At 37.6% G+C, this 22,927-nt stretch overlaps 2 protein-coding genes across 3 annotated transcripts in view; both read left to right on the top strand.

Annotated features, from left to right (window-relative positions):
• PLEKHG1 (pleckstrin homology and RhoGEF domain containing G1) overlaps positions 1–22,927 on the top strand; it is a 521,486-nt gene that overhangs the window by 113,975 nt on the left and 384,584 nt on the right. The window lies entirely within an intron of this gene.
• The window catches only part of PCMT1 (protein-L-isoaspartate (D-aspartate) O-methyltransferase), a 31,434-nt gene that overhangs the window by 4,613 nt on the left and 3,894 nt on the right, over positions 1–22,927 (top strand). The window contains exons 2-7 of one of the 2 annotated variants that reach the window (XM_065732261.1): positions 8,702–8,806; positions 9,962–9,993; positions 12,373–12,477; positions 15,479–15,599; positions 20,339–20,424; positions 21,456–21,672. In XM_065732261.1, the coding sequence (XP_065588333.1) occupies positions 8,702–8,806; positions 9,962–9,993; positions 12,373–12,477; positions 15,479–15,599; positions 20,339–20,424; positions 21,456–21,635 (629 nt within the window). In that variant the 3' untranslated portion in view covers positions 21,636–21,672. The remainder of the gene's footprint in view (positions 1–8,701; positions 8,807–9,961; positions 9,994–12,372; positions 12,478–15,478; positions 15,600–20,338; positions 20,425–21,455; positions 21,673–22,927) is intronic. The other variant, XM_065732250.1, reaches the window with a different exon arrangement.

The raw sequence follows: 22,927 nt of genomic DNA on the forward strand, positions 1-22,927 counted from the left end.
TTGAAAATAAACCAATACGTGCACCCCAAATTTAATCCTTATGATTTACAATCAATTACACTGCCTATTGTTTGTATTCAGTGAACAGATTTCCCTTCTGCACATTCACTGAGGTATGAGTGACTGAGCGTTGTAGTCCATGGCAAGAAAGTGGAACACCTGGGAATCGAAGGCTTTTTTTAGTTAAAATTAAGCACAGGCACTGATTTGTTAGAACTTTTTTCATATCTTTAAACTTAATTAGTGTCTCAGGTGCAATAGGTGTACAGTCTGTGTTTGTAAGAGGGAGGCCTTCAAATACATCAGTATAATATCTCAGAAAATAAGAGAGTGTGATAGAAAGGAAAAATAATTGACAATATATTTTATGTGTCAACTAGGACTGTGTTGTTAACTTATTCTGTGTTGTTGGTGTATCATTCTTTTTCTCCCTAAATGTTAAAATGCTGATGTAATGGTAGGAACATAGTCCCTTCTTTCCTCTGACACCCCAGCATTCAGTGCTACAAAGTCCAAATCCTCAGACATACAGGTGGGGGGTGAGAGGGAAGAGCGTGTTTCTGGCTGCCTATTTGTATCACAACACTTTAGAATCAGTCATTTTAATTTATAAACGTTTAGTACTTTTGCTTGGTTGAAGGTATGTATTATGTCTGGTTGGGCTTAAAGGCATAATACAAGTGCAGTGGTAGTCTGAAGCAGCCTGATAATCCATGGCAGAATGGGAATAATTTTTGTCAATCTATCCCTTGCAGGTGATTACCGTTGCTTGCGGGCGTGTTAAAAAGTGAAAATCTGCTGTTTTAGTTTCAATACAACTCCAAGCTTTTATTTAAATGCTGCTGTTATTTCACCTTGGCATAGCACCGAATGCTCCCTAAGACCTGTTAGTAAGGGAGTAGACTACATAACACTGGTGTTCTTTTGAATGGTTGTTTTATGGGATATAGCGCCTCAAAGCCATGTTTGTTAGTATTATGATGATAATGTTTAAAGTAAAAAGAAGAAAATCTTGAGGGTTTTTTTTTTTTTTTAATCACAAGATTCACTCTTTTAGTGCCTCTAATTTTGATTTGAGTAATCAAGCTCTGGCAAAGATACAGTAAACTTTTTCAGAGACGGAGGCCAGTAGTTTTCTGGAGTGATGTTTTTCCTGAGTTGACTTGAGTTGCATTCAGGTCCTGGACTCTGAAAACATAACATTGGACTTGAGCACGAAGTGGGTTTAAATGCTTGTATTGTCAAATGCTAAAAGAGGTGATCATGCAAATGCAGCTTCAGAAGTTCTTTGTTTCTGCTAGTATAAGAGCTTTTTGGCATTTTTGCGTCTTAGTTCTTTGCTTTACAGTCAGTAAATATTGCTCTGTTATATATACCTGTCTCTTTAGCTTGAGCCAGTGGTGTAGGTAGTAGAGTGCTTTGTGCTTAGCACAGTGGTTGGCTTTCTTGTGTTTTTTAGGAGTGTCAGCTTGGTGCTCCTCCTTAATGGAGTTACCACAGAACAGTAGGCACTGTAGGAACTGTATTCTGCTGTTCCTTCACAAGTCTTCTAAGACAGATTTCATCATTGGAGAGGTAGTTAGTTCAGAAGTGGGAATTGTGCCTGGATGCCCTAGGAGTTTGAAGAGAACAGTGAAACGCTGATCTTCCCCTACCTTTCACATTGTACTTAGTGGCTGTCTTAATGAGACTGCTTTCAAAGTAAACAAAAACTAACGTGGTATAGCTGCTAGTTTTGACAGCATTACTTTTTCTGAAAGCAGGTGAGCAAAGATACTGCATGGTATCCGTTCCTTATGGCATAAGGTATTCAGCAGCCGCTGCTCTTTAGAGATCCATTAAAGCTACTGACAAAGCCTTGCTATGAGGAGAGCTCCCTACCTGTCTGTCCTGTCCAGCTAAGTTTGTCGTAATAGTTTTTTATTATTGCTGATGGTTGTTGCTGCTTTGTATTGAACTCTTTAGTTTTGACATCCCATGTGACTTCTAGGTGAAGCTCAGCCCTCTGAAATGTGGAAGGATAAGATATGCTTACAGGTGATATCTCCCACACTCGGGCTGTCAGAATGTATTGGAAAGCACTGTTGTGTGCTTTTGCAGGCTGGACCCAATTTCGTTCACTTCATTCTTTCATGCATTCTCAACAGCTTCTTCACTTGGATACTGATACAGATTGAGATTAACGTAGAGATTCAATAAATGCGACTGTGGTGTGTTTTGTAGTAAAGATACACTGTAGTGCTATAAGCAAAAAAGTAACCTGCCTTTATCTTGTTAATACTTACTTTGCAATGTTAACTGTATTGTTCTCCCTGCCTGAAAGCTGTAGTTAAATATGCCTAAATTAGTTATTTGCAGACTTTCAGATCCATGAAAATGAATAGAGAGCTAGTTATGTGTGATACCGAAATGGATAGGTTGGCTTGAAAATAATAATTACTAAACAGGAATGGAGTACGCCTGTAAAGTAGAAGAGAAATTTTTGAAGGTATGTTTGCACTTAACTAGATCTTGAGAATCTGTATTTGTTTGTTGCATTAAACCTAGCTTTTGATTCCTATGTGGATTTACATCTACAATGTTTATTTCTGGATTCCAAGACTAGCTCTGTTTATCCCTTTCTTTCCTCAGCATTTTTGTCATCATTCTATCTCTGAACTGATTTCTTCCTTTGAGCGATATACAATATTCTGTTTGAATAATGTGTTATTTCTAAGCCTTGTCACACTGATAGCAGACCAGGAGCTGAATGTTTGAGGCAGGTGCTCAGTGAGTGTCAGCAAAGCACCAAGAGATTTGTATATGTAAATGGATTAAAAAACACTTATTTATGAGCGTGTGCTTTGTTTATTTAGCACAAAGAACTTTGCATGCTTTGGGGCCAGTGTCCTTTATTGGATCTCAGGATGCTGATCCATCATTTTGTGCTAGAAGTGCCATCTTCTTGTTCATGGTTTACAGAGAAAGCTTACAATGCTTTCTGAACTATCTAGAATTCTTTCTGATCTTGTTCTTCTCCCCAGCAAAAGGATTCCAACTAGTTGGTGAACGATTTAAAACCAACTAGCTTTCCTTTTCCAATTGTTTGAAAATCAAGGTGGTTCTCATCCAGCCCACTTTCCATCTGAAAGTCCTTACGTGGCTTGTCTGGTTCAGGTAATGATGTCTGAAACCGTTGTCAATTGAGTAATCTTAATCTACTTGATTTCATCTTTTGGTGTACAGCATCAGACTTTAAGACTTCCTTATGATGTTAAATATGTCGCTGTTAAATAGAGAAGTTGTCTCTGTAAGTGAAGTACTTTGCAGTGGCTGTGGTAAAGGTAATCAGTGGAAAAAACAAAGCATGTGGATACTGAAAAAAGTCCCACTGTAAACAGTTTTGGCATCTATATCATGTTGTTTATGTAAACTAGAAATAGGGTGTTTGAGCAGCTGTTACTCAGCTGTGGCAGACCACTACAGCAGGACCATTTAAGACTTGTGTTGTCTGCTTGTGTGCTAGCCTCATCTCAAGCACTCTGTGCAGGTTTAAGAAATAAAAGAACAGTATAAGAACATCAGACTATCATAGAGTCTCCACAGGAGAGCTACAAATATGGGAGAGGGTCTGAAGGTCAAGGTGTATGAGAAATGGCTGAGGTCTCTGAGTTGGCCCCATGTGTCAGAGTTAAAGGTACATTTGGACACCGCTTTCAGATGTCGTTGGAATGTGGGGGGGTTGCTGTGTGGAGCCAGGGTCTATGGTCCTTGTGTGTCTTCCAACTCGGGATATTCTGTGATCTAGAAACTAGTGTTAGTGTGTGTTGTCTGCTAGTATGTTTGGAGACATTGGAAACTTGGCCGATCAATGATCAGGATTAATCATTCATGTAGGGAGATCTTTTTAAGATAACTTCACTGAAGATGTGTTGTTCAGTAAAAGGATAAGTTGAGTTGTTTACTCATTGCAAATGCATCTTGTCTTTCCAAGCTTTCAGCTCTTTTTCATTGCTCTCCAACATTCAACTGCCTGGTTTCCCAGGTTACATTGAACATCAGTAATATTCACCTTCAAACCCAAGGACTGCTGTGTGAGCTCTTTTCCTTTTTCCACCGTGTTATTCATGGAAAAGAAGCAGACTAGAGATTTCAAAACATGCTCCAATTATGTCAAGTTGTTGGTGCCACAGCTTTTGCACAAAATAACTTTTGAACTCTGCAGGCTGTGCTTTCCTTATTAGTAGTTACTTTCTGGCTTTGTCCCTTTGGATTTTGACTTGTGCTCGTATCACTAATAAATAGAGCTTACATTTTATTTTAAGCTTTAAACTAGTGTGTTTGCATATTTGCGTTTGCTTGTGAGTAGTAAATAATTCAATATGTGCTTTGGTTTTTGTACTGATTATGAATATCTTGAAGCTGAGCAGTTTGTTCAACTTGCAAGTCCGTGCAGGCTAATCATTGGAAAGAAAAATCAACTTCTATATACTCAACTGTAAATGATTTTTCTGTGACATACAGCTTTAGAAAACATTTTGCTTTGGAATTTTATTAATAAATATATATTTTTTTTCATTTAAAGGTAGCGTGAAATTAAAATGCTATCCCTGCATTGGCTTTTATTTTTTAGATGATATGTGTTTTCCTATTAATTCAGAATCTGACAAGAAATTCTTTCCAGATGGAAATAAGATTTGTTGTTAGTCTTCTTGGTGCTGTCTTCTGCAGAAAAGGAGGGACTTTCATTGGAGTAACAGCAACCTTAAAGTTGCTGAGTTTCTCTATATTTAAACATGACTCTAGGGAAAAGTCTATTTGTTATCAACACAGGGAAAAATGCTACAGAGTCAATATTAACTTTACTGTTTAGGTCTTGATTGCTTTTCTTAATTACGTCCTAAGTTTTATTACTTCTATCTAGGACTGAATAGCACTTTTAAGAGTGTGTGTTTGTTTAGTGTGCTCTGTGGTGTTCTCCAAACAAGCAAAGAAGTTTAAAGAACAATTTTTTTTCCTATGGGGGATAATATAATGTCCTGTTATACTTGTGCTGAAACAGAATTTGGAGTTTTATCTTGTACAAATATTGAAGGAGCACTTAAAGTCTGATAAAGCAGGGTAGGGGGAGAAGAGTGGATAAAATATACAAGAAAAGTAATATAATACAGGCAGAAGAAAACTTGTAAATGCTGAGAAGGAAATTTAATTAGTGATCCTTTAAGTAGAAAGATGACAAGGGCGGATTAGAGAAGTTGCTGGCATACAGTTCTGTAAAAGGAAAAAAGGGGAGGGCTGCAGCAGATCAGATCACAGGGTAGTGTGAAATAAGAGGTTTGAAAAAAATCTTGCAGTTCAGGAATTATATAGAGGGTCCCCTAAAAACTGCGGGAGGTTGTCTGCCCAATCACACGGCCTCCCCTGAGACGTTTGTCAGTTCTTTCAGGCTGAAAGCTTCATCTGTTTATTCTCTGTGCAAAAGGAAAGAACAGATGGTTACCTATGCATCTGTCTTCACAGTGCATCATGAAGGAGTAAATAGCTAGTTTAGATTTTTTCCTGAATGCTTTTCAGCTGTGTGCTTTTATCTTCCTCGTCCCCCCAGAACACTTGACTCCTGTTACAATCAGCTTTGCTGCCTCTCTTTGTTAGGGATGCTTATTTTAGAAAAGCTACTTTCTTGGTGATATTTAATGAGATGCTAACTATGTATGTACATGTATATATTTTTTTCTTCTTAGCTTAGTTCCTAGGACTGATATGTAACTGATTTCAAGTGATTGGGGGAGCTCTTGCCTTTTTTTTTTTCTTATAGTATAGAATCATAGAATCACCAAGGTGGGAAAAGACCTCCAGTATCATCCAGTCCAACCATCCACCTACCACCAATATTTCCTCACTGAACTACATCCCTTAGAACATCATCTGAATGTTTCTTGAACACCTGTAGGGATGGTGACTCCACCACCTCCCTGGGCAGCTTGTGCCACTGCCTGATCACTCTTTTGGAAAAGAAAACTTTCCTCATGTCCAACCTGAATCTCATCTGGCACAAATTGAGGCCATTCCCTCTTGTCCCATTGTTAGTTATGCAGAAGAGGTTGACCCCACCTCACCACAGCCTCCTTTCAGGCAATTGTAGAGAGCAAGAGCAATAAGGTCTCTCCTGAGCCTCCTCCAGACTGGACAGTCCTGGTTCCCTCATCCACTCCTCATAACAGTTGCACTCTAGATCGTTCACCAACTTTGTTGCCCTTCTCTAGACACACTCTAGGACCTTTATGTCTGTCTTGTAGTGAGGGACCCAAAATTGAACACAGTACTTGAGGTTCAGCCTCACTGGTGCTGGGTACAGGGGGATGATTGCCTTTCTGTTCCTGCTGGCTGCACTATTTCTAATACAAGCCAAGATGCCATTGGCTTATTTGGCCACCTGGGCATATTGCTGGATCATGTTCAGCTGAGTGTTGACCAATATTTTCTGGTCCATTTTTTCCACGCAGTCTTGCAGCCATTCTGCCTCAAGCCCATAGCATTACTTGGGGTTGTTGTGGCCAAAGTGCAGGACCTGGCACTTGGTCATGTTGGACTTCATCCTGTTGACTTCAGCCCAGCAATACAGCCTGTCCTGATCCCTCTATAGGGTCTTCCTACCCCCAGGCAGATCAGTGCTTTCCCCCAGTTTGGTGTCAGCTGCAGACTTACTGAGGATGTACTCAGTCCCCTCATCTCATGATTAATAAAAATATTGAACAGAGCAGGCCTAATTACCTAACCCTGGGGAACACCACTGGTCACCAGCTGACTTTAAATCCGTTCATCACCACCCTCTGGGCTCGGCCCTCCAGCCAGTACTTTACCCAGCAAAGCATGTATCTGTCCAAGCCATGGGCTGCCAGCTTGCCCAGGAGAATACTGTTGGAGATTGTGTCAAAGGCTCTGCTGAAGTCTAGGTAGACTGTGTTAGCAGCCTTTCCCTCATCCACTAAGCTAGTCACTCAGTCATAAGAGGAGATCAGGTTGATTCAGGCAAGACCTGCTTTCCATGAACCTATGTTGGCTGAATCTGCTTCTCTAGCTGTCCCCAACGTTGTGCAGTCTCCTTCAAGTTAGCCTACTTCATAACCTTTCCTGGCAACAGAGTCAGGCTGATAGGCCTGCAGGTCCCTGGATCTTCCTTGTGAATATCTTACACTGTGCTAGTGTGGTACTGAGTAATTTAAATTTTTTATTTTATTTTGTCACTTAGTATAGAATCACCAAGATTGGCAAAGATGACAACTTATGAACTACTGCTGCAAATACTTATTGTCTGTCAGATTAAAAAACAAATTGAAATGAGGAGTTTCCTCTAAGACCTGTAGTGTAAAGTTCTGAATGAAGTCAAAGCACAACAGATGTGTAATGTATGCAAACTGCAGGGTGCTTTTGCTTTTTCTAGGGTTTATCAGATAAAAATATTATTCATGAACATTTTTGTAAAGCATTGTTATTTTCCTTAATAATTAGATGGTGTATTGCTCTCACATTTTTAACTGATACTTTGTCTGTCTTCATAACAAAAAGCATGGTGTTTTTGGGGGGTCAGTTTTCTCTCTGTTATATAGGCTGATGAAACTGGACACATACTGGATACTGAGGATGAGTGTTGAGGAAGAAAAAAACAAAACCACAAAAAAACCCCAACCTTGTTTGGTAATAGTTGATGGGAGCATACTGTAAAAAATCAGGAAAGCCTTTGCAGTAGTTAGCTGTAGTCTAGCCACACATGTCTTAGGGTTGGTAGTTCTCTAAAAGTGATGCAACTTCAATTAAGACAATCTTTGAAGAGCTGACAAATCTTACTTTTATATTACTGCATTTTGAGTTAGATTTTGAAAGCACTCAAATTATTATTTTCTTTTAGTAAAGCTTTACAATAAAGTTAGCAGTTAGTAAGCTACTTAGTAGAGCTTCCATCATTGCAGTATCCATTATTTGAAGTTTATACTGAATCTTTTAATGAAAATGATTAATTAGTTTCTCCTATTTGTTTTCTGAAGCTTTCTGTTGCTTTTAAGTATCTCATCAGAATTAACATCTGTAAGAGTTAAAAAGTAACTTCACTGTGCAGTGTTTCTTTTATATGTACCCTCTATTTGTAAGAGCAAATGGATTTAGAGTGTTTTGATGCAAAAAATCTCAGGTCTCAGTGTGTCCCATTGTAAGAATTCTCATTCTGTAGCAGTTACTTCACAAGGGACTTTTTTCTTTTGCCAACACCATATTGAAACGGAGCTTGAAAATAAAATACTGAGCAGGGATGCTGTGACTTCTGCTAACCTGCTGTTGTATATTTTTCAATAATCACTTGAATAACTTAAGTAAATCTTGTTTATTGTATAGGGTAGTATGAATTTCTAATTCAGTATGTTTTCAGGAAAATCAAAGCTGTGCGTGAAGCTGAGCTTCTCTAGGAGTTTGATATTCACAAATGATCTCTGTTGTTTCAGAAACCATCTGTTTTCTGGGAAGACTCTGCGAGAGTCTTGCTTATGATTCACTGTCTTAAGCAGTGTTTGACCAACATGTCATAGCTTGACTTCTGAGATGATGAGGGTTAGAGTAATAGTGCGAGTAAGGTAGCATGTTTTCTGATGCTAGGAGTATATTAGTGTATTTTACGTGCTCTTGCCTTGCAGAACAGAAACAGTGCCCTCAATGTAATTTGTTTTATTTATAGAAAATGGAATAATCAAATCAGACAAGGTATTTGAAGTAATGCTGGCTACAGACCGATGCCACTATGCAAAATACAACCCTTATATGGATTCTCCACAATCTATAGGTAAGTCAGTTTCTATAAAATGCTCTATCCTAATTTATGTAGCAATTACTGCCTTTGTAATAGATGTGCAAACTTATTCTTATATTTGGAAGCATCTTAGTTCTTTATCAGTTTATTCAGTCTTCTTTAACTACACATTTAGAATTTATGGAATGCAATTGGCATACGTGGATACATCCAGTAGATTGTTTTTTGGCCAATATTAATGTGTAAGTATTTATATATATGTGTGTATTTAAATATTTATAGTATTATATATTTATACTAGATCAATTTGTAGTGGTGCAGCTGATAATTAAGTACTGATAATTAAGTACTTATAAACCACTTGTATCCAATTTACCTCAGGAACAGTCTCTCTATTTATAGAAATGGTTCATTTGATATCAGTACAGTGTTCTTCATATTTTTACACAAAATGTTTTTTATTCAAAAATAGGCTTTAAATGGGAGGATCTGTTGATAGGATAGTTGTTTAGAACACTTGAATTTCTCATTCAGATCTTAGTTTTATCATCCTAAGACAGGAGAACAAGTTGAATTAATGTACTTTTTTCTTTTTTTCTTTATTTTTTCTTCCCCTTTCCCTTCTAACCTGGATTGTGAACATTATGAATAGTAATTGGATTTTATTTGTGTAGGTATATTTAAAAAAAACAAACAAGTTTTATTAGATGTACTCAAAATTTTGTATATTTCTAGAGGAAAAACTCTGTATTCCTAGGTTTACATGCTTTCTGGGAGGAAGAAAAAAGTCATTGTCTCCAGGGGTCCCCCATCATGAAAAATCACTAACAATTCTAAGTTTTTATATAAGGTCCTGAAAAGAGGCTATGGGGGGAGGGGGGAAATTAAGTTATTATGGGAAACATAGCTCATCTGTGTTCAACATACCAAGGAAATAGAGTGACAAAATGGAAATTGTAACTGAGGTCAAGTATAGAACTGTTTTTTTTTTCCTTGTTCAGATTTAAGGAGACATAGCTTACAGATGATGTGCTTAACTCACTTCTGAAGTAGTATACTTACATAACCATTAGTGTGCATCTGATGTCCTGAATGAGGCTAACAGCAAAGATAATGCATTTTACAGTCAAGATGAATAACGATGGTCTGAATAACTATCAAATCTTCTTCTGTTTTCTTGTTTTACAGGCTTCCAAGCAACAATCAGCGCTCCACATATGGTATGCTTTAAACTTGTGTAGATGATTTTATGATGATGCAGATGTTCCCATATTAAAAATATTTATCCCAACAAATTTAACCAGGAGTTGATGACAGTAATGTGGTTGTAAACTACTTAATAGGAGGGTGCAGAGTTTTCCTGCAGATGCACAGTGATAGGATGTGGGATAGGGACAAACAGTGCAATGTGGGAAATTCTGATTCAATTCTATTGGGATGAAATCACACTGAAGATAGTCAAGCACTGGAACATTTCCATTCTGTGATGGATTGACTATATCTTTTGTCAAGGGAAGACTTAATGATGTAATCTACGTGATCTGCTGCAAGGTCTTTGGCATGGTTCTATACCATGTTGTTATCTCTGAATAGGAGAGTGATGAATTCAAATTGTGGACTATACAGTGGATAAGGAATTGGTTGGAGGGTTGCAGCCAGAGGGTTGTGGTCAGTGACTGGAGGTGGAGGCAAGTGATGAGTCGTGTCCGTCGGGGGAATAACCTGCAAAAGTGTGATAATAGCTATCTGTAAAATGTTAAAGAACTAGAGTTAGAGTGATTCAGTTGGGAAGGCCTTAACAAAGATCATCTATTCTGGCTGCCCAAATACTTCAGGGCTAACCAAAAGTTAAAACATTATTAACAGCTTTATCTAAATAGTATCCCTTGAACACTAAGAAATATGGGGCATCAACCACCTCTCTAGGAAGTCTGTTCCAGTGTTTGACCATCTTCGTAGTGAATAAATTTTTTTTTTCTAGAACCTCTCCTGGTGCAGATTTGTGCTCTTTTTGTGGGTCCTAAAGGAAGAGAAGAGTCTAGCACCTCCCTCTCACCTTCTTCTTATCAATAACTTGCAGAGAGTAATGAGCTCACCTCTTGGTCCTCTTTTCTCTAGGCTGGACAACTTAGGTATCCTTCCTTATCATCTCCTCATAGGACATGTCTTCCAGCCCTGTTACCAGCTTTGCTCCCCTCCTGATGACAATTTCAGATATCGTAACATCCTTTTTATATTGTGGAGGCCAGAACTTCACACAGTATTCAAGAGAAGGCAGCGCTACCTCTTTTGGCTGTCTGACTATCCTGTGTTTAATGCACCCTGGAATGCAGTTTGCTCTCTTGTCTGCCAGAGCACCCTGCTGGCTCATACTGAACCTGCTGTTACCAGCAGCCTCAGGTCCCTTTCTGCTGAGTTTCTCTCCAGCCTCATCTCCCAGTCTGTACCAGTATTACTGCATTGCACCAATAGCACTTGGCATTTTCCTTTGTTGAACTTCATTCTGTTGCTGGTTGCCCAGTGCTCCAATCTACCTAGATCCTTTTGCAAGGTTGCTCATCCCCCTGAGAGAATCAGTAGCAGCTCCCAGTTTAGTATCATCTGACAGCTTGCAGAGGATGCACACCACTCCTGCATCCAGAAAATTGATAAAAATATTGAACTGAACAGGGCTTAGAATTGATCCCTGGGGAATGCTGCTAGTGACTGACTACTAGCCAGATGTTGCCTGGAACAATACAACCCATTGAGCTCTACTGTTGAGCCAGTTCATAGCATTAACTTGTTTATTTCTCAGCTGTACATTTTGTCCAGAAGGATGCTGTAAGGAATGGTATCAAAGGCCTTACTAAAATCCAGGTAGACTGTCCATTGTCTTCCTTTCATCCACCAACCAGGTGACCTTATCAAAGAAAGAGATCAGTTTATTAAGGCAGGACTTTTCTCTGCATGGACCTGTTGACTATGCCTGATTGATAATTGCACTGTTCTTTAATTGCCTTTCAGTATTTCCCAGGGTAATCTCCATAACTGTTCCAGAAGATGAGGTTAAACTAACAACTCTGTTAGTCTCAATAATGAATTAATTGACATATGACAAGCTTAGTTTGTATACTGGTCGACTGTAAGCAAGCAAAGCAGCAGCTAATGATGTGTCTGTAGACTATTAAGGTTTCATATGTGAATATTTTCGATGTCAGCTTTCGTAAAAACCACCTTCTTTTTTTCCTTGAGTAGATGTGTGCAGACAGTATTAACTACAGTATCACATTTCTTTGATCCTCTAAAGCTAGCTTCTTTCTCAGTGTATTCCAGTGTACATAGCGTAATGATATGGCAGATTCTTTTAGGCTTATATCCACCAGAAAACTGAGAACCACCAGACCTGAAGAGCATTGAATTCATTCAATTGTCTTTCCACAAACAAGAAAAAAAGTTGAAGTAAAAGAAGTAATGGTGATTATATCATACAGCTAATTCTACCACTCCTGTGCTGGTTTTTTGTAATAAAAACATAACTCTGAAATTTCTTAGACTGATCTTCTGTGCGTTGCCACAAAACATTGAAGAAATTGAAATTTTCTGTCTCCTTCCCTTAGCATGCGTATGCTCTTGAACTTCTGTCTGATCAGTTACATGAAGGAGCCAAAGCACTTGATGTGGGATCTGGAAGTGGAATCCTTACAGCATGCTTTTCACGAATGGTAAGAAATCTAGTTCAGTCACTGGTCCATCAAAACTGTTTGAACTGCAGCATAACTGAATTAAAGACAAAGGTAGAAGTGTGCTTCCTATGGTGGGCTGAAGCAGAATATGCAGCAAATGGACTACTCCTGGGTGTGCCTAGTATGCATTTCTGATCATACTGATACTTGATGCTTGGGTCCGGTAAGTCCTTTGGTGGTGAAGAAACTGCCTTGATGGGAAGTTTTCTTGTAATTTGGTGGTTGCTGTAGAGCTTGAAGGACAGTGATATTTGTCTCACTTAGCCCAATTTTAATCTTAACTTGTGTGGCTGTGAATGTTCTTATTGTGATAATCATCTTTTCTGCTGTATGAGAGCTTAATGAGACCTGAAAGAGTCCTATTTCCACAAGTTAATTATATATCTGTGTATAAAATAGAAAAAAATGAAATTAATTTCAAAAACTTGTATTGCCAAAACATCAGTGCAAGTATCTATATCATCTCTTTCAAAATTAGTACCGATTTATATTTTTTTGCATCTTTTCCAAGTAACTTTGTATCAGATTGTTCAGTGTATACTTAAGGAGTTCTCAGCAAATCTGTCCTATTTTACATCAAGAGAAAAAAGATGAAAAATATTGTTTTATGGTGACCGTAACTATAGGTTTTTCTGATTAATGTGGTGGAATATGATCAGATCTTTTCTGTTATAGGACTTTATAACTAGCAGAGACCTTCACTAAACTGCCAACCTGGTGTTTTTTTCTCTTTCAGAAGTTAATTTGGAATATGGTGATGCACATAACAAGTTCTTGTTTGTTCTTTTACTGCTTAATTTTTGCTGTTTTCAAGTGCTGCTCTGTTGAATCCTCATTTCTTGTATTAAGAGCTGGATAAGAATGTTTAGGATCTGATGATATGCTAGTGAAAGTGTATTTTTTTTTAATGCTACGTGCCCTGATATAAGTAAAAAAAAAAAGTGAAATAAGTTGATCAAGCACTGTCTACAGGAGATCTTATGTCATTTCTTTACTTTCTACATATTATTTTTAGTCTAACTTCGTAGTCAGTCTAATTTATATAATCAAGTTCTAGTACCATGCATAAGGAACTTGAATCCTACAAGTGTTAACATCTTCATCAAAGATGCATTTCATCATTAGAAATGATGAATGCATAAAATGGCCATGTTACATAAGACGTGTGACACGTAGTTGTGCACTTGTTTTTTCATTGAAAACAATTATATGAGAAGAGCTGAGAAAATATGCAGAGAAGACAGCATTATCACAAAAAGGAAATCCTTTTTCAGTTCTGCTAAGCTTAACCACACTTTTTGTCATCATGTGAATGTTCCTCTTCTGAATTCCAATGAAGTTTCCTTCTTGGTGGTATGCTGTAGAATGCCATACTACAGATGCGTGTTTTGTGGAGCATGTTGAAGAAATGCTTTTGTTCTGTTTGATAGATCTCACTTGCATCCACTTGAATGGATGTAGATTGGAGTATATACTGCTCTGACTCAGTCTTCTATAGGAATTCTTTCTAACACTACTATCATTCCAAATAATGTGTTTTCAAGCTTTTGTTAGCCTTTTCCTATCAGAGTTCAGTTGGAGGTACGCTTACTGGACAGACTTCTCAGTCTGCTTGAGATCTAGAATGAACATGTGGTGTTTGTGGCATGAGCTCCTGAGTGCAAATGGATGTCATGATAGCTTGACTCCTGTGAGAGGAGTCTAGTTTGTAGCATTCCTAGAGACCCTTGTATTTACTTTAGTGTGTGTGTGTTCGTTTTAATTGTTAAACTGCTACCACAGACTTACTAAACTGTGTGCCTCACAGGTAACTTCATCCACTTCTAAAGGCTGATGGCAAATTAAATGAACTCTATGCACTGGAGTTATTTAAAAAAAAGTGGGCATGTATTTCTGTTTTTTAAAAAAAGAAAAAAAGAATGATAACCCCAAATGTTTTGCAGCTTTACTATTGCCTTGATACTGTACACTTTGTAGTTCCAGGGCAGTAGATGCAAGTTATCTAGGTTGATGAATATTCATCAATTAGCATAATGGATCATGGCATGCTGCTGAAGGTGCTGTTGCTTTAAATCAGGCTATTTCACACTATGATTATTTTGTTAAGTCTTGACTTCTTTGACATTAATCTGAAGAGCCTACACTGGATATCTTGCCAACTTTTGGTACATTCATGCAGATAGTAGCCTCTGGCTGTTGTATTGAAAACTTGCCCTGTGTCTTGTTCTGTTTCGTGTGTGAGGCCAATCTTGTTCCAATTGAAACAGAAGAGGTAGTCCTGCTCTTTCTGTGTTTTTAATATAGGACTTACCCATAATGAAACATAAAAGTTGGTTATTACTATGATGGGAGTTTTCTTAACTTTTCGTGTCTTAGAAAGATTAAAATGAAAGGTACAGAAACATTACCTACACATTCAAATGTGGCCATTAAAAGACAGAGTTATGTGACAACATGGACTGTCAGGACATATTTTGCTATTGTATTCTTTGAACTGGAACTTGCTAAAGATTATCTTATTCTAAGATTTGGATTCCTCTCTTTCAAAAACTGAAATAAGTTGTCTGGAATGATGACACAATTCCAGTAGGGAAGCTTCTGGAGCAATCAAACAAAAAAACAATAAATAGTGTTCGTCCTTGAAATCCTTGCCTCTTACTGAGTGCAATACATATACTCATGATATAATTTGACTTCTAAAAATTCAGAGGAGAAATCCTCTCTATTTTAAATTGACTAAATTGATTCTTAGACATTTTACTGTAACAAACATAAGTCTTAGCTGGCAAGCTTTAGTGGTTGCTTCTAGCAGTCAGAACGTGTAATTCTAAGTGATAGTTTTGATAGCATTGGGAAGGTATGCTATTACTTTGCTGATTTCTTTTTGTTTTAGAGAAATGGGCCGAGGAGAATGGAAATTCTGATTCTATAAGTGAATGGTAATTAGCAGGAGTTATTCAACTGTATATTTTTATTTCAGGTTGGTCCCAAAGGACAAGTTGTAGGAATTGATCATATCAAAGAACTAGTAGATGACTCAATAAACAATGTCAAAAAAGACGATCCCACATTGCTGTCTTCAGGAAGAGTGAAACTGATTGGTGAGCATCAAACTCTGATATACTTACCAATTAAACTGGTATTCTTTCTAACAGCTGGTTGAAAGTGACTAGAATTTGAACGTGAGTAAAGATTCTGATATAAGAAGTTAAACCAAAGAAAGAAGGGCCAATTAACTAAGGAAGGAAGAGCCGATTCTTTTGGCCTTTGAAAAATATCATCTTTGTACCCTTTTAAAAATATGGCTTCTGATAATCTTAAGGAATATGTACTCATTCTGTTATGGAAGCTTGACGCGTAGGTATTTTTTGATGAAAATAATTTTCATGCTGAAGCTGTCACATTATGTTTGCTTTTTAAAATTGAGCCTTAGTGCACAACTTCTAAATGAATGTGTTGTCATCTAAATTTGAGCACTTTAACTGAGCATTTGTACTTCTGATATAGTAATCAAGAAAGCTGCAAGCAAAGAGTTGAGCAGAAAAAGTACTAGATTGGTAATACACATCACTGAAACTTCTCACTTGTTTTTAAAAATAATAGTGCTTTTGTTGTAGGGAAGTGATTATTGGATGCAAACTAGTTTAAATCAGGAGAAATAATGCTTGAATTATACAAGGAGAGTGAATTCATATTTCTGTTACTTATATGATTAAAGGGATTAAAGTACCTGTTTTTCTCAGTAGAAACGAAGCTGGCAGGAGGAAAGTATTTCCCTCATTATCATCATTCCTTTGATTTAGTTTTAAAAAAGTTGAAGTTATTTTGGGGCTGTTCTTTCAAAAGTGCTTGGAAATATTATTATGGTTTGTGTTGTTCAGCTCTTATCTTAGTTTCTTCTGTTTGGGTTCTTAGAGTTCTTTTATTTTTTTCCATACGTGATGGACTTTCAAAATCTTTTTGGAATAAGCACATCAACACATGTACTTGGACACTATTTTATACAATTTTACTCACTGAGAACACTTATGACTTCTTTTTCAAGAAATATAAGGCATAACTGAGAGCGAGGATTGAGAGAGGGAGATTAGGGGATAACATCTATTAGTGCTGTACCATGGCAAATTCACTTAAACTTCTCGTTATACCTGAAACAAACAGATGGTCTCTGGAATCTGGAGTTCTAAGTAAATGTCATCACTGATAGTACATCACTGATAGCACAGTGAAGTAATTTTCTTTTGTTCTGTACTCATGCTGCAGTTCTTTGTGAAACAGGTCCATATAGAGGTGCTGAAGGCTTGAGTACCATTACAAGCAGATCAGATCTAGGTTCAAAAAGAAAGTACAAAACGCTTTCATGTCAGAAAGTAATGATTTCTCCTCTGTCCTGTCGTTATTTTAGTTCATTAACAAGCTGCATGTTAGGGGAAATTTGAGTAGGATAGATGACATTTTTCAAGCTGTGAGTGCACGCTCAGAATTTGAACCATTTCCCTTTGGAAATTGAATAAAGTAACAATTTGGATCACAATGAATATATGAATGCTGTTGTTAAAAAACAAAAAATTAGTTGTCCTCTGAATATTTGGAAGTATGTTCACGCTTGATTTCGAATTGATGATCCTTATGGGTCCCTTTATCTTGGGGTATTCTGTGATTGTGAGTGGAGATGTGCCTGAAGATGGTAACTTTGTTTTGGGCTATTCTTTCTAAGAGGAAGTGCTTTAGATGTCCTTCTTTCTACCGCTGCCAGTGATGCAATGTGCAGAGATCATTTTCTTAGGCTTTTCTAGGTGGGACACAAAGTGTGTTTAAGTCTCAGAGTGTGCTTTCTTCTTCAAAAGACAACTTAGTCAGTGATTACTTTAATTGCTGGCAGTATTGGAGTCTGGGGCTTCTATGTAGCACCTGCTGATGAATCAAAGAGAGTGCATGTCTCCCTGTGTATCTAGCACCCTTCAAAGCAGTATCTGCTTGTCTGAGCTGAAGAAGTCTTTCTCCATTGCATTCCCTGATTGGAACAGAGTCAACCCAGTAACACGTCACTACCCTCTCTTTAAAGGAGGCTACTACTAGGATATAAGTGAATGTAAATTGTACTCTTGGCTGCTCTGAGGTCATTGTTTTGGTATAGGCCACTTTGGCAGGGTAAGAGAGATTAGGTCCTGGAATTACTGGAACTTCCATCTTTGTTGCTAGTAACAGTAATAGAAATTAAGTGAAAAGTGCTGATCCATAGGCATCAGTTCTCTTGAACCATTGGTGGTTTGTGCTTGACACCCTCCAAGTTGTGGAGGATGAGCTTGTGCTGCCCAAAATTTGTGATGTGGAGGAAGAAAGCACTTTAAGGGGCACTTCAGCTACTGGGGAAGTGTGCTGTCTTACCTGTAAGCTTTGGATGTAGAGTGTGCATACAGGGTCTTGCTTCAGGACCTAATATGAAAGACTATAAACCTCTGATTTTAACTATTTCAAGGTGCTGTCCAGACGTTCCTGCCATGATCACCATATAATTTTTCTCCTGTGATTTTGATGGAAGGCAAAAAGTTGAGGTTTCAGCTTCTAACAGAGGTGGAGAACTTCTTTCAATTTTTTCAGCCTTTTTATGAATCTCTAATAGTAGTATCTGACCTTCAGAAGTCAAAGCTTAGTCCTAAGACAGGCAACCCCAAACTAATACTTGTGCTGAGCAGAAGATTATTATCTTCATAATCTGTCTTGCTTTTTCTTCTTGACTGATAACTAAAACTTTTGCACTCACTGAATATGAATTTATGGTTTAGTATCATTTGCTTCTTTTATCTCTAAAGAACTCCACAGAAAACAGTATGCAAAGCCCAGCTTTAACTGAACTATTCATTGGTTTGATCTGAATACTGTGGATACCGTATTCACTTAATTTTTCAAATCTTAATTCAGGTTCTAGGCTGTCTTGTGACACACAGTCAGTGATTAAAGACATTCCTTTTAACTTCATTTTCCTTCAAATTCTGTGATAGTTTGGGATATCACATTGTAGTGACTGACTGTCAGATTTGGCTCACTGTACTGCTCACCTGCTCTTTCACTCCTCCTCCTCAACAGGACAGAAGGAAAAAATAAGATGAAAAATCTCACAGATGAAGCTAAAGACAGAGCAGTTACTGATTACTGAGATAGGCAAAGAAAAAACTACCTGGGGCAAAGTATTGTATTTCCAATTAAAAACAGAATACTATAGTGAAAAGTAAGCTGTAACACCTTTCCCCTCCCAGCATTTGCTACCAAAATGTTGGCACGTAAACCCAATACACAGATTTGTGACAGATTAATATAAATAAGGTCAAGCTCCTTCATCTATATAGACAATAATATGTCTTAATTGTACATTTTGAATGCCAAAACTTAGTTTTGTTCCACTGAGTTTAATGTTTTAATCCAATCCACCGTAGGCCTCTTGGTCTCTTTACTAGTACTGTCCTTCTGTGATGGTGTGCACAGTAGGCCTGCTGTGTGAATTAGTACATACAGCACACGAGCGGATGTTGTGTGATTTTTCTGCTTTGTTTTTATGGCAGGTGGTCACTTAATGTGACCAAAGCAGAGGTCACTGGGCTTTGAACAATGAGTTTATTTTTTCAGTTCGAGCTGAGGTGTAACTCTGGCCTAGATCATCTAAAAACTTATATCTCTCAAGCTTCAGAATGGTTGTTTTCAAGCTTTACTTCAGGTCTTTATAATTTAGTTGAGGTTGTTAGCTGAAGCAGTCGGAAGGTTTCCCTATTTTCCATATTTGGATTACAGACTAATGAAGAGATTGAGACTAACTCATTTGGTCCTTGCAAACCACTTGCTGTGTGGCACTATGAAGACAAATTCTGTAATGGTGTTTCCAAACACAACTTTGTCCTGTGCGTGTATGTGGCTGTGTCCTCAAAAGTGAGATGTTCCTCATTATAGTATGTGTCTGCCCAGCACAAGCAAAGGGGTGCTCTTCTGTGGCTCATTTCCTTCCTGCTTAGTTACTGCTGAATCTTTGCTTCCAGAATGAGGAAGTCATACTGACATTGCTGCTCCCCAAAGGGATTGAAGGCTGCCTGTCAGACCTTTCCAGATTGTGGTTAGAAAACATGGTCACTTTTCTGCAAGCAGTTTTGCGGTACTCAGTACCTACTGAGATAAAATATTTTTGTATTGCTGAGCTTTGGCTGTCAAGCGAGAGAGATGATAGGTTGTTTTTATTTCCATTGTCAAGATGGCTGGTGTGATTGGCTTTGTACTGCCCCTGATATCTTCACCTGCAAGAATTCCAAATAATGTAATCTCAATGGTTCTAGTTATCATGGCCATCTAGTTATGGCCTGAAGCTGCTTCTGTAACCCTTTGAGTACATAGACTTCCATTCCAACTGGTAGAGCAGTTATAAATGTATAGTCCATGTGAATACCTTAATTTGTCCTTTCTTCACCTTAGTAGTTGTCTTATGTACTTTTGACGTTCAGTTCAAGCCTGAGACTTGTGATCTGCATTATACTTAGGGACAGTATAAGCAAAAGCAAGGCAAAGCATATTTTCTATGAGTGTAAGTGAGGGGAAGGTCAAGTGCATTGGAATTAAAGGGCACATAAATGTTTAGGTGTCTTTTCTGGATGTACAACATGTCTCAAAGAGCTTTTAGTATGAATCAATGCTTTCTGATTTCATGTGCTATGCTACTTATTGTGTTGTGTTTTTTGTTGCATCTACTTTGTAACTGTGTTAAGATTTTTATATTGGCTTCATCATATTACTATGACTAAGCAGAATTTGAGTTGAAAAACCTTTGAAAAGGTTAAAAAAAATAAGTGTTTTCTTGCAGTGGGAGATGGAAGAATGGGATATGCAGAAGAAGCTCCCTATGATGCAATTCATGTAGGAGCTGCAGCACCAGTTGTGCCCCAAGCAGTAAGCCGTTTATGTTTTGTGTGTGTTCTTCATTAATCTCTTAGCTGTAAAAAACATTATATACTTGAAAACATAAAATACTTTAGAGAGTTGCACTGCTGGGAGTATCAGTGGGTAGGATGGTGTTAGCATATGGTGTTTCCCCTTTATTGGGTTTCTTGTTGGTTTACAAAAAGATGCATGTTCTAATAATTTTCCTGTGGATGTATTTTAAATTGACAGGTGCATAAATCAGTGCTACAATAATGGAGTATTCTCCTTAACGTATTGTTTTTGTCATAATTAAATAACAAAATTTGTTTCCTAGGCTCTGGTACGTTGGGCCTGTTGGAAAAATAATGTGCTTACCTGGAAATACAGAGCACATTTTAATTTTTGTATTCACTTCTGGAACTACTGAATGGCTGTAATTAACCACCTTCTTAATTGTAAAAACAAAGAAGTTTCCAGGCAGTTTGCTCACATACTGTCTTTCTTATCGCTTATCTCAGTCACATTCGCATAGAATAGTTTCATTAAATGTTGTTCCTTTAACAGAAGAAAAGCAAAGCTTTTAGGTAACCCATGTGGCGTTGACAATTTGAAATTATTCAAGGAAGATAATGTCACAAATGTCAAACTGCATTGGAGTCAGTTACCCTGCAAAATGTTGGACAGTGGGCCCGTACCAATCAGTAATGAGTACCAAACTGTTCCAAATGGCACTTTCAGAAGAATTTACTGTAAAATAAAAAAAAAAAAGAATTCATGATTTTGTTTTTCCCATCTTGTGTAGAAATTAAAACTGCATCTGACACAACCCAACTATCTGACCTTATTTTGGAATTGTATGAAATTACTGTGAATGTCTTTTGTAATATTAATTCTGCCATGTTATCATGTTTCTCTCATTTTCAGTGTTTTTTATTAATCGAAGTAGTTATATACTGCATAATAGCAGATAAACAAAATGTGGCAAAGCTGTTCATGTAATGTTGGATCCAGCTTCTCTAAGTGGCTGGTTACATTCTAATTTCTGTGTTGTGTTCTAGCTTATAGATCAATTAAAACCTGGTGGAAGATTGATATTACCAGTTGGTCCTGCAGGGGGAAACCAGATGCTTGAACAGTATGACAAACTAGAAGATGGCAGTGTCAAAATGAAGCCTCTGATGGGAGTGATATATGTGCCTTTAACAGATAAAGAGAAGCAGTGGTCCAGGTGGAAGTGATTTTCTGTTCCACTTACTTCTTCCACACACACGCAAGGTGAAAGGGTGTGAATTTTAAGCAGATAGACTGCAAGGCCTGCCTTTGCTGCTGTCATTGCTTTCTGCTGCTCCATACCGTGAAAAGTGACTCAGTTTGCATTACTACATCACCGAGAGGAGGATATGTTAAGGTTGAGTTGAATTAAAAGCAGGAAAAAATATTGCATGGGTTGCACTTTGTCTCTTTTGAACTCATATTTTATTTAGTTTTGGTGGTTGAAGTCACTTTTTTAGGTTTTTTTTTAAATACAATATTTTCTAAATTTAAACTTTTAATGAACTTTTTATAAGCAACTTGCCAGATAATCAGGCTGAAGTGTAAAATACTACTTCAGAATAAATATTTTGTAAGTTAGTGGTAATTAACTGTTCATTTTTTATTTTTCTGAAATGTCACGAGTTAAGAGAAAGCTGTGTAAAATCCTTAGGGGGCAAGAAAGATTGTCTTCTTAACACTTTTTCCTCACTAGCTTAGTAGCAGAAAGTGAAGAAGTTAGTCCCTTCTTTTGTGAAGTATAAAAGTATTTGAGTAGTGTTCGGAACATTTTCTAGGACTTGTTAACAAGCGTGTCACCTGTCTCTGGGGGGTATGTTTAAGTTCAACAACACAGCAAACTCTAAAGGCCTTTCAGGGAATAGTAAACCTTCCAGTGAGGTGAGCTGAATGAGCAGTAACCCAGGCTGCCAGCTTAACCACACTAGGCATTTGTATGGCAGTGAATAAAAGCAGCAGCCCTGTTTTGCTTCCTGACAGAAAACACTTGTGAATTCGTTATCTTTGAACAAAGTGCACAGGTCTTCACTGAGCTCTGAAAACAGCTTTTGAGCTTTTTTTCCCTTACATGTTGATTATTTTTTTTCTAGATATTCTGTGGTATAGCTTATGGTTTGGATATGCAAACACTTCAAGTTGAATAAAGCAGTTTGTATTACTGCTGCTTGCTGAAACCTCATTTTATTGTTTGTTGGATTACTGTATTGTGGCCATGTACAAGTTAGTGCTAGAACATGAGCTCTGAGTTATTGCTTAGTTCAGATATTGTGGATCATGCTTGTTATTCAGATCTTCTGTACGTTGTGCAGATTTACACTTTATCCTTGAATCTTAGCAGTGTTCTGTCAGCTTGGTACTCAGGGATTTCTTGCCGTTGTGTAAGGATTTCAAAGTCTAATTTTGTGATCACTTTCCTCCTCTGACAACTGTGACAACTTTATTCAAATCTGGAGTTTAGGCTTTGAAGAGGAAGAATATT

The sequence above is a fragment of the Cyrtonyx montezumae genome, unplaced genomic scaffold, assembly GCF_038088225.1.
Source record: "Cyrtonyx montezumae isolate F1298 unplaced genomic scaffold, pur_monq_1.0 scaffold_0, whole genome shotgun sequence".
Lineage (NCBI taxonomy): Eukaryota > Metazoa > Chordata > Aves > Galliformes > Odontophoridae > Cyrtonyx > Cyrtonyx montezumae.